We start from the raw sequence: 15,637 nt of genomic DNA, 5'->3' as shown, positions 1-15,637 counted from the left end.
CCTCCTCCTCCTCCTCCTCACTCTTCCTTCATGGACACGTGCTGGGGTTATATCCGCTCCTGAAAAGCTTTCTTACACCACCCAACTCTGCGACTCGTCCCAACAGAAATGAATGAAGAACGCTGTTCCGGTTACTCCAGGTCACGAGAACAGTGAGGCACTTCTGAAACAAACCCATTAGGAACATTGAAACAAATAAAAAACCAGCATCGCTTCCAGCCCTGGCAACTACAGGCTGCTGATATAAATCCTGCTGTCCTTGAGCTCCTCCTGACTTTTTCTACAATCCGGGTTCTGCACCTCTTCCTCTTCCTCTCCTGCACTGTCCTGCCCTGGGTCCCTGCAGTTAACAAAAGGCAAGAGGTTGCCATTGGGGCTCTGCTTGCTGTTACCATTGAGAATGTTGTCTGCTGCATTTTCCATCTCTTCTATCGTCATGTCACAGGCGTCTGCGAGCTCCTGGGTTGTGACCTCAATGAACTTTGGGTCTTGAGCAAACTGCATCAGTCCTTCCGAAATCAAGACCTTCAAAAGCAGGTAGGGAACCAGAGACAAAGACACACGTTAGTACTCTGCACCATCAACCCCGTCGCACCCCTAACGCAACCCTCTTTCCTGCTGTGTTTTCCCCAGTGGTCCTTCTCCTCCCATTCATGCTGCTAAATCCCTGCTTGGAGACAGGGTCTCCTGCTCTTGGCATCGCAGGGAGCAACGTATCTGTCGCCCTGCTCTGCCGAAGGCTGCGTTTCTAGTTGGCCTCGACGCTGCCCACATCCTCTGTGACTCTGCAGTCTTACCGCTTCGACCAGGCTGCCAGCACTGCCGTGAAACTGCCTGCTGCTCCCTCCAGTCTGCCTGGGGACGGTGAGGGAGACCGGCCTGGCTCTCCTTGGGCTGCTGCAGCCGGTGTTGTCAGGGTACCGAGAGCCACAGTGCACTGATGGGAAGCTGCTGTTGAGCTTCTCGCTGGACTCTGCCCCATCGAGGCGCAGGGTCGGGATGGTCTGTTGCGGCCAGCCACGGTTGCAGGGTGTAGCGGGGGGTGTAGCACACAGCCGAGAGAACATGGTGGGGGAATGGCTTCGCTGGAGTAAGGGACTCAGGCCGGCCACTGCTAATGCCTGTGGACAGAGGAGGAAGGAGAGAAGTGAGAGTTTGCTCTTAGCAGCAGGGCTGGAACAAAGAAGGTTCTGGAGAAACTACCCAAAAAATGCCTGGAGAGTCTTGAGGTTCCTGAAAACAGCTGTCAGCTCCTGGAACAGTTTGAATGTTTCCTGTGAACTCATTTTGCAAGCTTTCCTTCAAATGGTGTATCCTGTGCTAGTGCCAAGCACCAAACTGAAAACTTAAATGACTGCAGTTCTTCAGTCTTGGAGCCACTGCACTGACAGGAGGGATGCAGCCCCGCTCCCCACAGCCTTGCCAGAAACACCACCTCTTCTCCAGCGGGCGAGCTGGCAATTCCTCTTCCCACCACTGCCACCACCCATACCACTACCTTTTACTGCCAATTGCTGTGTTTTCTGCAAGTGCCTGCTGTGGAACCTGAATGGATACCAGACGTGAATTTTAGATGTGTCTGCAGCTGGCAATAACTATAAATGCACCACTGGATCTGCTCTTGGTAGGAGGATCAATATCTGATGATTATACTTTGAGCTATCCAGTCCTTCCCGTAATCATATACACAATTCTGAGTCATCCAGCCTCCTTTCACAACGAATTTCTCAAGAAGCCCCATGTTGCACAGGGCTGATCTGATGCCTTATTCATGGTGACTGCTGCGTTGTTCCCTAAGCAATGTCGTCAGAGTCATAAGCTCATCTCAAAGAGCTCACTGCTGCCTAGTGTGAGCAGAGAAATAAATGTGTAGTCTAACCTAACTGTGTAGAGAGACACCAGTAAGCCTCCTGCCTCTTTTCAGTATCTACCTGAAAATGCTGTATGGAGGACAAGACTGAGACAAGACTTAGACTAGCCCTGTCAAGATTCTCTTTTGCTCTGTTGACCACAGTGGGACAGAACTGACTGGTTTAAACTAGAGAGCTAACTTTAAGACATCTAAAGCTAAATGAAGTTCAGTCCATCTGCCCTGAAATCCTTGGGAACTGATAACCATGCTGTGCTGATAGTTTCAGTGACAGATGAACAAAAGAATCAATTATTAATCAGCTACAAGTTTCACCAAGATTTTCTCAGGAATTAAATGTCAGACCCCTATCAAATTTCAGTGAGGAAGAAAGCCCTTAAAAATTCATCTGCAGAAGTCGTGCCCAGCAGACTGTGATGGCCTCAGCACATCTCTCCAACTGCCAGGACTTCCAGAAGAGCCCTAGATCTGTCAGTCAGGACAACTGAATCAGTTTTTCAGCTTGTTGGCGGAAACATATACAAGGTGTTTTATCCAAAATGTGAGGTTCTGAGGAGGCTGAGAGAATCTCTTAGGGATTGCTTTGAGCTTCAGCTGCATATATTTACATACTATGATGTATGAGTATTTTGTGAAAATACCCTTTGAAGCATTCAGAAGCAATGGAATCCACTGTGCTGAGCAAAGGCAACTTTTCCACTTTATGTTCTTGATTTAAGCACTGTTGGAGGCTAACATTTTTGTAAACATATTGACACTCCTGAGTGTTTCAGCTGGAGGCCAGATGCCTATTTCAGGGTAATTCTTCAGTCTGTCTGAGTGACACTGGAGTGGGCAGAGCTCCATCCCTCTAGCTTTAGAGCTGCATGGTGGGATGAAGAAGGGTGAAGTAGCTCCACTCTGTACAGGACTGCCTGGCCCACCGTGGGAGGGCAGGAAGTCTCAGGAGGGCTAATGCTGCTGTGGGGAATGTGGGAAGCTGTTTTCTGCCCACTCCTCCCTGTCCCAACACATCTACTGGTTGTCCCTGCCACAGCCGTAACTCTCTGCAGACTCCCGCTTTCTTGACCTCAGTCCTTAAACTGGCTGAGAGTGCAAGTGAGAAAAGACAGGGACATGCAAGCGTGCTCATCTCTGCTTCTCTGCTCTGACTTATCGCTCCTCCCATCCTTGCCGTGTGGTATTTTCTGCCCCTGTGGCAGCTTAAGGAGATGGAAAGGCCATTCTACCCCAGGGGATGACACAGAGCAGGACATCCCACTTGCAAGGCTGGCACTACTATCTGCACCTGTTACTTTCATGGTGACAAAAAGTGGCATCATCAAACTAAAAGACACAAACCCACTTTGGACTATGACAGCTGGCTAATCATCTCGGTACATGCCTAAGCATACATTTGCTAGGCTGGTGAATGCAGTTACAAAGGGCTTAAGAAGCTGATTAATTACATGTAATCAGTTTATGTTTTAAAATGATTAATTACAGTTACTGGTTAGCTTTCATTAATATGAAAGTAGACCCCTGCACACTTTATTCATATGCATAATTGCACTGCAGAATGCAATTTGGGTAGTATTTTTTTAATCTTTTGGCTAGTTTTTTATTTTACTCTTTCATGGACATCAGGAAATGATAACTCTGCTAACTCCAAACGATGTGTTCCTGTAGCATTCTTCTGGGATATACAAAAATCCTTAAAGCAGGAATAAGCATGACTGCAAATATGATTCTGAAAAATTGAACCTTAGGTATGGGTGAGAAATTACACCAAATGGTTTTTAAAAAGCTGGTTGGGATACAATAATGGGGCACTGCAAGTGGAAGGGTCTTAGTTACATTGCTGGGCACTTTGTGGCTGTTAATGTTTACCTGATGATGTACCAGATGCAAAGGCAGAACTGTCTTCTGCGAGACGTCTACGCCCTGGTTTTTCTGTCTTTTCAGACACTCTAAGTGAAAAGATGCTCTTCGACCTGAAACAGAACCACATACAACTGTGTCCATCACTCATAATACACTACAGGTGATCTGTTTTCAAGTTCTTTTAGTGCAGCTGTATTGGAGATACAGTGAAGATGCTCACATTTTAGTCTCTGTCCACTTTCCCTCAACTCCTTACCCTTTCCAAAGCATCTGTATTTACAAAAAGCAGTGAAGTATTATGGACTGACCAGCACTACGTTCCAAGAAAGCGGCAAGATAATATTCTGGGTGAGGACTTTTATTTTTCCTCTTTTGAAACACCGTCCTAGTAGATACCACGCAGCTGATTTCCCTTCTGAGCAAACAAAGTGTTCTCAGACCTCTCTGGCTCAGGCAAAGCCTTCAGCAGGTCTGGTGGCAGCTGAGGCTCTGGTGCTGCTGTGCCCGGCTGTGTACACAACATGCAGGAGGGAATGTCAGGCTGCTCGGGTGGCATCAGCCTCTGCTGGCATGTGATCGGTGTCCTTTAGCTGCCAGGCATACCACAGTTTATGAGTCTGTGTCTATAAGCAACGTCAAGGGGAAGTGGATTAATCAATAGCTGAATCCACTGGTGAGCAGAAGGCTGCTTATATAGACGTGAAGTATTTTAAGTATTTGGGAAAAAATGAGGGGAACTAATGAAACAGTCACATTGCTTATTTGTTATAAAATTAAACTTTAATTCTGTAAATATGAGAAAGGTGCTCCCAATGCAGGAATTTGAAAGTACTGCAAAGGATGTTTATGAACAAGTGCACAGGCTTTACTTCTGAAGAATGGCAAATAAATCTAGTATCAAAGACAGAGCTGCATGCCACATTAAAATATTTTGTAGACTTCTTGACCCTGTTGACATTTTTCTAAAGAAGGAAAGAAAATCAGAATTCTGAAAATAGTATCTATAATATTGGCTTGTTGAGAAAAGGCTCTCTCAGGGGTTGGAGCAAACGTGTTACAACCTAGAGGATAAATGCTATAATGCAGATAAAAAGATTTTCCTCTTTCTAAAGGAAAAAACCAAACAAAACAAACTATTAAAATGAGTATGACATCACTACAAATATGCACTAGAATGTAGTTAATGAAGCATTGTATCAAGGACTGACTGCAAATTTGGCCTTATAGTAATTTTCATTGCCTAGTATTTTAAGTTCTGGAATAAAATAAATGCTTTTAAAATAAACAATTGTACAAGCATCCTGAAGGATTTGAGAGAAGACTCAGTAGCTTCACTTTAAACATTATAATACCTAGTCTTCCACTTTTATTTTGTAAGAATATGTTTTATATACAGGATTCATTTCAGTTTCTCCCTCAAATGTCCTTTTCCTCCACACCAGTACTCAGGAGCAAGGATGAAAAATATTCTACATAAAGGAGTTCATTTTCTTCTGGACTCTCACATTTGTCCTGATACTTCCATAAAATCTCATAATTCTTGGATTTCACCTGAGCGTACTCTGCACACCTATGCGCTTGAAAATCTCTAGGTACAATTAGAGCAGAAAGCAAATTTTTTTTTGTATTAACTTAATCTGACATTCACTCTTTTCCTCGTAGCGGACAAAAGAGACGACGTCTCCTTTCTCCCTGCAGCACACACACACACAACAGAACACCATCCACTCAAGGCAAGTCCATTCAGTGGCTCCCTGGTAACTGGAGAGTGCACAGCACTCTAATAAACTCCCTGAATTCACAGGCGGGCTTAATCGAACAGATCACATGGACTACCCAAACAGCCACAGGTTCATCTACTGACTGAGCATAAAGTCAGTAGAGTCACGTGCACGATCAGGATCGGATGCGTGCCGTGGGATTCCTGGTCTCACAAGCTAGACGCCACAAACAGCAACAGCCATGCCCACACACGCTGGGGTTCCTCCAGCGAGAGGTGACAACTTGGTCAAGGCAGAGGAGAGCATGGCCCACATTTCAGGCTGGGAGGTTACCTAGTGCTGAGGAGCATAGAAACCCTTTCTTTGGAGAGTGCCGAGTGTCCTCTCCTTTGTTGTTTTCTGGTGGAGTCAGTTGTCTGTTTTCATCATCTTGGTATGTAAGCCTGGAAAGGAGAACAGAAGGATTCTAGAAAAGCAGCTGATACTGGACAGCATAACCCATCTTCCAGTAGGGAAGCCAGGAAGATCATGCTATCAAATGGATGCAAGAGCAAGCTAGCTTCAAGCTGTAACTGGTCCCAGAGCAGTACCAAGAGACCGTGAGACAGAAAACGCTCTAAAGATGGGATCTGGGAACATTACATGGCAGAAGTGAATGTGGGCGGAGGTCCTGCAGATCCAGATTTCTTGTTCAGAGGAGAAGGAAAATCACAGTTGAAAGATATCCTTTTCAATGTTCTGTCTCGGGGCTAAACTATATTTTTTTTTAAAAAAAAATTTTCTGATATTTGAGTTGTCTGAATAACGTCTTCTGGCCTTCTTCCGTAACTTAAAATTTTTGTAGCAAAACAGCAACTCTTCCCACTTCTCCCTCTTAATTAAAGAACCACCCAAACACCTTGACTAAAGCTGCAAAGCTCACATTTCGGTAGAGAGCAGACTTGGTTCACTACAGTACTCAATGTCTTCGTTCAAATTTTCATCGTAAGTCTCATCCTGAGACACTTCCTCTTGGCAAACAATTGCCAGCTGGCTGTCTCTGGAACTGGAGCTAATGAGCAAAAAAGACAAGTCAAGATATGGAGATGGTAAAGACAACCTGTTATAAAGACAAGAATGACAGGCTCCATCTGCCTCAGTTTATTATAATGTGGAAGAGCTACCATAGGAAAATCAGTGAATGAACAGAGTTGCAGAGTTCGCAAATACAACACAACAACCTTTACCTGTGTCCTCTTTCAGAGGAAGAGTTTCTTAAATTAATGCTAAACAATACTGTACACGTTATTGTCATTTGTGACTACCTGTACTCTACAATGCGCACATCGCACTGACCATATTTCCAAAGATATACCTCACTGAACTCGAAGTAAAATCTGACATGGGCTACTGGAAACGCAGCTTTTTCCCTTGTTGCAAAAGCCTTCGTTACAAATTTCAGAGAAGCCTCCCAGACACTAACAGTAATGCTTTCAGCTCTGTAGTGCGTGGTCTCTGCCTCCCAAATCCCTTATTCTGCACCAGCCTTCCCCTCTGCCTCCTGCCCATGCTCTCATTCCTTGATGGCTTTTCCATCTTCGGTCCATTTTTATCTCATCGCTAACTGCAAAGAGCTTCTACTGAATTCAGCAGGATCTGTTCAAACCCTTAAGTGTGATAGCCCTTAATTCCCTGCTTGTCTCCTCCTTGTCCCTGTTTCATGCCTCGGCCCTCACATTTCACTTCATTCTGAGTCTGTGACTTCTGAAGAGTAAAGTGAAATCAGAAGGTAGTGTGAATCTTTGAGATACTGATGTGGAGGTATTTGAGCCAATGTCAGTCTGTTACTAGCATTTGCAGAAGAGAGCAGTGGGGCAGGTTTCTTTTTCATCTTTCAGTGGCTGGATAGGACACATTATTTCATCATTTGGTTTAAGCAAAAATCATTGGAAGAAATGTGCATATGCATGGCATAAAACAGCCTATAGGTCAGTGCTGAAGTGACCCTCATCCTCAGATGGGAGGCAAGTAAAACTGCTAAGGTGCAGTGGGGAGGAAATCAGTACATGGAAGCTCCTTCTATTTACCAGTCTGTGCTTAGCAAAACCATAATGAATTTTTGTATGGACATGCCAGGCTGTACTACACTGTGGTGTGATGAGAGAGTGCCTAGATGTATCAGCACAGCTAGAAACTAAAAAAAGCCCAAATCTACTAGAACCAGTCCATGCATCACTACCTGCCTGTGGGCAGAAAAGCCCTGTGTTTGGAGTATTTTCTGGAAATGTCATGGTAATCTTTACCTCTTTTTCAGCCCTACTGACACCAAGAAGAAGAGCTCATATTTAGCATTAATGGGAATTTGTCCCTTCAAAGGGACAAACAATGGGTCTTAAATTCGGAGACCGTTAGAGCATGAGGGAGAACACATACCGTCCCAGTGTTTCGTAGTAATGTGTCCTAATTCAAGGCAGGTGCCCAAGGAAGCAAGGAGAGAAAAGAACACCATGTTAGCAGTGTCATATTAGCAAAAATCAGGAAGGGGAAGGGCAGATAGTAACAAATGTGCAACAGCTATGGCCTCTCTCAGGAAGGCATGGAATAGAAAAAACACTATACTTTTACTCGGGCAGTTCTGCACCCACTGAATTTCCTCTGCCTTATTGTCCTGTTCTGTCCTTTGCTGGGGCAGCATTTTCCCACCTTTTCACATTATCCACACTCTGCACTGAAAAAAAAATCCAGCTGCTTCCTGATGTTACTGAAAGGGTTAACAAAAATCCCCCACCGATAAAAATGGTACTCCTTTTGTATTTAATATCTGTGTGTAGCTGTTCAGGGAAGGGGATTTTCTTTGCTTTGCACAGTATTGCTTCTCTGAAAACTTTGCCTCCCTTCTCCCAGAACGCCTTTGGTGACCTCTGTAGCGATGTGACTATTGAATGAAAAACCACTGACTTCTACAAAGCTCCCTATTGTGTGCTTAAAAGATGAATTGCTGTCTCTTTCAGTTACCAGGTGATAAAACACCTCCCTGTGGTGAAGAAAGGATAAATAAGGCTCCCTTTGGTTCTTACTAAGGTTTCTTCATAATAAAGCCCAAAGAAATCAATTATGTTGGTCGGAAAGAGGGGTGCTTCTTTGCAGTGGTCACCTGATGCATATCTGTTGTGCTGTGGGCTTTGGCACAAGTGGAGAACCAAAAGGCTCCATCCAGGCTGGACAATGCCTGGTGGGTGACTTGAGCCAGGCAGCAGTGCTCTGGTGTTGGCATGCACGTTCCTCTACCTTGACTCACTCTCTGTTGTGAAGTTTACCTTTTGGAAGGTAGTTTCCAAGGACCCTCCTGCACACGTATGGTGGGTGACAAGGGGGTGCCATGGCCTTCCACCGTGCTGACAGTGCTGGGGTAGCTGGGTGGGCTGGGGAAGCGGCACAGGGCAGTGTTGTTGGCATTGTTGATGTTGGCATTGGAGCCTGAAGATGAGTAGCTGCTGGGAGTGAAGGTGGAGTCCACGAGCTTCTCATGAGATGGAGACTCGGTATCTCCCTGGTTGTTGCCAGACTTGTTGATGTGCAAAGGCCGCTGGGTGGTGAATGTCTGGGGGAACGCACTCCTGCCATCGCTTTGGTAATAGCTGACGTGGTTTCCGAACAGGCCACCGGCTCTCTGTCAGAGAAACAGGAAAGATTTTTCCTTTGTGAGTGAGAACATGTGCAAGGGCTCTGCTGTTTCCTGCTTAGCCTGTTGCTGAGGAAGAAAAATGTGAGGACCAAAGTGTGCACGATGGCACTGGTGCTCTCTCTTCCAGAGGATAGTGCCTGGACTTCTCTCAGAGAGACTAGGTACACTTAGGCCATGAAAGCTTTAGCTTTCTAAGATATTTCAGAGGACTGGTCAGGTGCACAGGTGAGGCGAATGTGTCTCTACAACTTCCACCAGCCTTGGGACTGCAGAACTGGATAGGGGTGCAAGAATCAGTTAACTGCTCTCTGGTTTTCACAATACAGTTGAAAAGTGACATTTAGACATGAGGGGGAGTTTGAGAAGAGCACCAGAAACTATTAATCACCTGGAGGAACAAATGAAGAAAGATTTAATGAGCCCATTATGTACTGTTTAGGTGATGAGTACGGAAAGGGACTGACAGCACCTTTCTGTAAGGAAAGGAGGAAAATGCCAAAGCAGATGAAATATTACCAGAGGAGACAATTAAAAGAAATAAGAATGGAATAAGAAAGAGAAGATTTAGGTTACTTGCTCAGAAAAATTCCACCTTCCAAAGGAGCTCTGTTGGGTTCTGGTATGCTTTCTTGAAGGGTGATACCTGTGCCACTGAAAGGAGGAGTGAACAAAACACTGAAGTGTGCCTGACTGCTGCTCTACAGATTGTAAGATGGCTGAACTGATCTGTTCTCCAGACTGTTTGGCCATTCTCATTCTGGTGTTATTTAGGTTTTATGAGGGAAAGTTCCACTGAGAAGAAAATGCAAAGATCTCAGGAGCTGGCACCCTGAGTCCACCACTCTGTTTTCTATTTGGGTCTTAGAAAACAAGGAGGGCCCAGTTGAACTACAGAGCATGTAAAAGAGAATGTACCACTCTGAGCTCACCTACCGATCTAGCCTCAGCTTGTAAACTTATTCAGCACCTACCCGGAAGATATCATCTTCAGAGGCAGCAGAAACAGCTTCTTTCATGGCCTTATCTAGCTCTTCTTCAGCTGTCAGGTCTCCAGAAATTGCTCGCCGGATCTCTGGCCCAATGTCATGAAGTGTGCGCAAACCAGCCTGCAAAACAGCAAACTATAGAGCTTCATATCTCCGAGTGGCTTTATGAGAAATAAAAGCAGTGTTATTTCTTCCTAAGCACTGCAAATCCTTTTTCCTAATATAGCATCCCCATCTCCTAGAAAAACACCAACAAATTATTTTCTTTCATCTCCAGTTTAGAGAGGGGGAAACAGTTAGCAATCCAACATAGGAATGTTTGTTGCTAGTCCCCTGGCTTCATCACGACAGGACACAGACATAAATCCACAGGCTTGACTAAGTAAGTCTGCATGCTTTCAACTTTGGGTTCTCAGATCCACAACCAGAAGCCCTAGAGCAGCTACAGTTCCAGTTGAGCCACGTCCTTGGTGGTTCTGAAAATATCTTATTTTTAATCAGCAGCTTAAATATGTATTTAATAGCTAAACTTCTGGCATCTAGACCTGGACTGTCCTCAACCCCCTCACTGACTGAAATCCATTCCAGGGAGGTAAGCTGTGGGTATGCCCACAGCTCAGTCTGTATCGGTGCCTGTGTCACTGCACTTTTTAGCTTGCTGGAAATCCAGAGGCACCCTTCTTCCGTACTGTACACTCAAGGGGCATTAATGGTGTTGCTTGTACACTCAGTGGGGCCTTCTTGTTCATTAACACAGCCTGGTAGTCTGCCCAGTGAACATGCAGCACAGTGGTGAACAGATCCCAGGTCTTACAGCCTAATGCCCTGTCCACTGGGTGGCCTTGGTACCCAGGCACGCTTTTTAACCGATTTTGCCTCCTGGCAGCATGCTCTCCCTGATCCTCTTAGAGTGACTCCCCTCAAAAAGAGTAGAAAGAATGTGGTAATAAGCAAATGTTTGCTGGACATTTCATATCAGTTTTCTAAAAGGAACCTAAATTTCAAGTATTACCAGCAGACTGATAAATTGTGGATATACCTCACTTATGCCTTCCACCTCCAGAGCCTCTGGTACCAATGTTTATCCAAAAAGATTAATGCGGTAATTCAAGGGGTCTACAAGCTCCTTTCCAGTGCGGATAGCCCATTGCAGCCCCCCAAATGGTTGAGAGGGAAGTGGGGTCAAATGCCTCTACTGTACCACCCCTGTCCATCCTGTGCCCGCTTGTCACCTGTAAGGAGAGCGCGTTGCGTTGGGAGGGCTTGCCCACCAGTCCCTGTTCTTTACGTTTCTTGAACTTCCGGAAATACTCCTGAATTAGGAAAGTGGCATAGAACTTCCCAACAGTCACCTCGTCATCTGCAAAGCAGTATTAAAAAAAATAAATTAATTAAATAAGCAACTGGTTTTAAACAGTGTATTTGCTTATGTGGGCCTTGCAATTTGCAGCAAAAACACTGGGCACTGCAGTACGTCTTTGCTTTTTATGGTGTCCGGATGCAGAGCTTAAGGAAGCGATTGCTCCACAGCCAGAGCTCGCTGTAAGTAGTCAGGACAAGAGGTGCACATGGCGTTCATATAGATTGGCTCTGCTGGGAGAGAACATCTATAGCTACGCAACTCTGGATGTACATTGTTTATGCTGAAGTGCCTCTAACCTTTGTGGTCTCTGGTATTGGTTTACTACACAGGATCTTGCTGTAGCAGTAGGCTCTCAGTGTGGGTCAAGGCATACTGCTCTGTCTTGTGATAGCCTCAGGTAATACAGACTCAGAGTCTGGGCTCACCAACAGCATCTGACTGACCATCCACCCCAGACCCCATCTGGCCCTTCTCTGCCTTGAAATGCTGTCTAGTTGTGCCTGGCGTGGGCATGAGCGAACCAAAATGATCACCTCTCCCCAGAAATGCAGGCATTGCTGTATTCTCCCTCAATACAAACTGTCAGTCAGCCAAAATGCGTGCTTTTTCTCCAGGTAACTCTCCTCCCTGCTCCAAACCCACTGGCAATCTTGTAAAATGTGGTCTGCTGACTTCAGAGCAGGCTGAGCAAGGTTCAGGATCTGGCTGCAACTGTTAACTCATTGTCAAGTGATATTTTGTGCTATAGCCCCTGGAGCCAGCTGAAAGGTCAGTGAAGGCCACATTGGATGCCTGTGCAACTATGGTCCCAAAAAGCCTAGTAAGGAATTTGCCCACAAGCCTGGTAATTACAGCCCACCAGGCACACTGAACAGAAACCCACACAGCAACCTGTTACACCAGTTCAGACTGGCTGAGGAACGTCCCCAGGTACATGAATCTTGAACAGATATCATAGTAGAATGCAATTGTGTGAGCAAAAAAAGAGTTATATGTCATCGTAAAGGTAGCTTTGCTAAATATGAAAGGGTTATTAGATGGGGCTGCATCCTTCCTGAAGTCAAGATCTAGGAATAAAGGTTTCTAACTCCTCTTTATTCACCTTTTCTTCTTTCTCTTACTTCTTTGCAGTAAGATCATGATATCCATGCTAGTACAGGCAGAAACAGATCTCACTCTGATGAAAGACAGGTAATAGCTTGCAGAAGAAAGCTTGTCCCCTATATTCCACCTAATGATCATGAGGTGCAGTAGGACACATCAGGTGGGGAAAAAGACAGAGAAATTCAGAGACTAGGACAAGATCCTGCACTCACCACCTGCGGGGGGCACCACCTGGTCCAGCAGCTTCATACTGGTACGCTTCCAGATTTTCTTAATTATTGCTCTCAGCTCTTCGTTGGCTTGCTCCAGATTACCTGCAGGGTGAAAATCATCAGAGGCAGGAATTAAGCAGATCCTGCAGAGGAACAATTTCATGTCTGGCATGGCAATCTTAGGAGGAAAATATCAGAGCTTTTTCAGCAGAGGAAAGTTTTGGGCAAAAAGATGCTCTGACCATTGCTAAGGCCCCCCCTCACAGCAAGAGGTACTTTTCCTAAATATGCATAGTCAGCTCAGGATAGGAAAGTGACTGTGTTGCTGACTGGTTGTCTGCAACAGCCAGAAACAATGGAACCATGGTGCTACTTCATCCTGAAAAGCAGAGTATCATCTAATAGTTCCAATTTTAATTGAGATCCAATGAGGGTTAAATATGATGAGAACAGAGGTCAGTTAATGGGAAACTACAGCTCGAGGAACACAAATAATCAGTGGTAAAAATGTATCTAGAAATCTGAAGACCTGGATCTGCTTGCAGCACTTCCCAGGAATTACCTGTTGCAATCCTTGTCTCACAGCAGGTATCAAGTTCTTCACACAGTGCCAAGAGTCTGCCTTAGAGAGTCTGCTCAGTGCTCTGACAAGGCACTACAGGCATGTGCAAGGATTTCACTCTCCAACTCAGAGGACGGTCCAAGGATTTTTGTGTTTATTGTCCAAAGAACTACATAGGCTATAACAAGCTTTTATTGTAACTGTTTGAGCCTAGACTTTGCACGTTCCTACAAGGGCCTCTGAACTAAATGAGGTATTAAACAAGCCACACTGCTCCTCTGAGAGTGAGTGAAATAGATTCAGTTTATATCTTTTCCTTCTAGATACCTGTTTCCTCCCAAACTACTAATTTTCAATTTTATTCCCTGATTTAGTTACATTCAAACCCCTTATAACTGAAGCTCTCTTCTCTCTAGTTGTATCAAACTGCTGTCTTGTTCTCCTAAAGCTGTTCATGCAGCTTTTCTTACTGCTCCTCAGCATGAAGGCAAGGACTCTAAGTAACTTGCTGAGGATGGAACAGGTGGACAGCGTCAAAGGCAGAAATCTGAGTCAAGAGGGCTAATTCCAAACTCCTGCCCTAACCACTTAGAAGATCCTGCCAAGGCAAGGAAGGCAGTTTGAAGCTTTAGGTGGTTTCCCAGGATTTCACTGGCAATGACTCTGAGAGCTTGAGGCCAAGATAGAACTGAGTCTTTTTTGGGTCTCTGTTTCATTAGATGCAAGATGTCCTACGGGGGTTGCGGTTGGCTTTTTCTTCAGGAGTGCCTTTTTGGCTACAGTCAAATTCTGTTTAGCACAACATTCAAGGCCTAAATAATTTTTTTTTACTTTTACTACTTTTTTTTTGGGCGCATCTGTGAGTATAATCCTGGCATGGGAGCAGTATCTTTCATTACAGCAGGTGACAGAGTGCAACAAAGGGGACAAGCTGAGCACAAAATCTTGTCTGCTTTCCCCAACTATACCTGGTGGTCTATGAAAAACTATTAACAGTCTCTTTGCTTCTCATCTCTCTTTAGGCATACAACACCACTGTTACTACAATGTGATGTTAACTCACGCTAATGAAAGCCCAGGAGGAGTTTTAGTGAGGTAAGATGCCTCAAGTCCAGGCACTTCTGCCTCTCTTGGGTTGGAAGATCAGAGGCAACAGCATTAAAAAAATGCCTTGGCTCTGCAGCCAGTTTCCACAAGGGCAGGCTTCTTTGCCCTTCTTCCTTCCCTTGATTGCTTTTTGAGCAGACATTGAGCTAAAACTTTTAACTATGAGACCACTGTAAAGAACTTCATCAATAACCTGAGATGTTATCGTGAGAAGCACCAGCTTTCCAGGTAACTTAAAACATTGTTCTCTCCCTGGAAGATATATTCCCCCTAATCATCCTTACATTACTTTTTGTACCACGTGCTTCATATGAGTAACTGGGATCATTTTATACAAATGTCCTTATTGTTGTATTCCAGCTCAGTACACTTTGGTGTGAACATCACTCAGCTACACTTCTACCCTTGCAGTCAGCAGACTTCTTACCTTCTGTCTTGATCCTCAGTGCTGTTCTGACCAATGCAAAGAGCGTGGCATTGAACATGACAGTCCCATCACTGTTCAGTGGCATATTCATGGAGACAAGGCGCTGTGGAATAAGGAGAAGAAAGAGAACAATCACACAGCCGACCCACGGACTGAAGCATGTTTTTTCTTATAGCCTCACAAAGCCCTCCAGACCTGCCACTCCTTTTATGTGAGTACCCATGGCCTGTGGATTTAGTTACACAATTACAAAAGTATTTGTCATATCCACTGATGGTCCCAACCCTGGTGAGTTTGCCCTGAGGTCTCTCTCCCATTGCTAGATACTCTGTTTTCTTCAAAGTGACTCTATTGCTTTCTAACCTGCCTTTTCCCCAGTGGCCAGTTGGCATTAACACACAGTATTACATGGACAAAGATTTTTTCCAGTCTCCAAGACATTTGGCTTTTAAATTAAGTCTTTTTTTTAATTATCAGGAGCAAACTGGTTCCTTCATACTTCACGAGGCACTTGCAAGCTCACCTACACTAAAGCTGTGCCTGGTGCAAATACAGAGAGCCAGAATCTTTCTTTTAGGTGACAGGCTTGAAGAAAGGGGATTAGCCAAACCTGAAAATGGTCTGCTTTATCCAGCTACGCCCCCCTCTGCCTTTTAAAAAAACCACTGTGGCTGCCCTGCAGTAACTCTGTAAAGCCATGTAGGACAGAGAGTGAGTGCTGAGTACTGTTGCAGCTGCAGTGAGATCAACAACATATA

General features: G+C 44.9%; 1 protein-coding gene across 1 annotated transcript in view; it reads right to left on the bottom strand.

The window, feature by feature from the left end:
• Nucleotides 1-228: 228 nt before the first annotated feature.
• CACNA1C (calcium channel, voltage-dependent, L type, alpha 1C subunit) overlaps nt 229-15,637 on the bottom strand; it is a gene marked incomplete at its 5' end in the record, with an annotated part of 196,950 nt that continues 181,541 nt past the window's right edge. Inside the window, 10 exons of the mRNA XM_009875416.1 lie at nt 229-525; nt 798-1,121; nt 3,740-3,843; nt 5,788-5,897; nt 6,377-6,505; nt 8,751-9,103; nt 10,090-10,224; nt 11,337-11,464; nt 12,784-12,885; nt 14,880-14,982. Coding sequence (XP_009873718.1) covers nt 229-525; nt 798-1,121; nt 3,740-3,843; nt 5,788-5,897; nt 6,377-6,505; nt 8,751-9,103; nt 10,090-10,224; nt 11,337-11,464; nt 12,784-12,885; nt 14,880-14,982 — 1,785 coding nt within the window. The remainder of the gene's footprint in view (nt 526-797; nt 1,122-3,739; nt 3,844-5,787; nt 5,898-6,376; nt 6,506-8,750; nt 9,104-10,089; nt 10,225-11,336; nt 11,465-12,783; nt 12,886-14,879; nt 14,983-15,637) is intronic.

This window comes from Apaloderma vittatum, unplaced genomic scaffold, assembly GCF_000703405.1.
Source record: "Apaloderma vittatum isolate BGI_N311 unplaced genomic scaffold, ASM70340v1 scaffold528, whole genome shotgun sequence".
Taxonomy (NCBI): Eukaryota; Metazoa; Chordata; class Aves; order Trogoniformes; family Trogonidae; genus Apaloderma; species Apaloderma vittatum.
The sequence above is the reverse complement of the archived record's forward strand: the minus strand, read 5'-3'. Positions and strand labels throughout refer to the sequence as shown.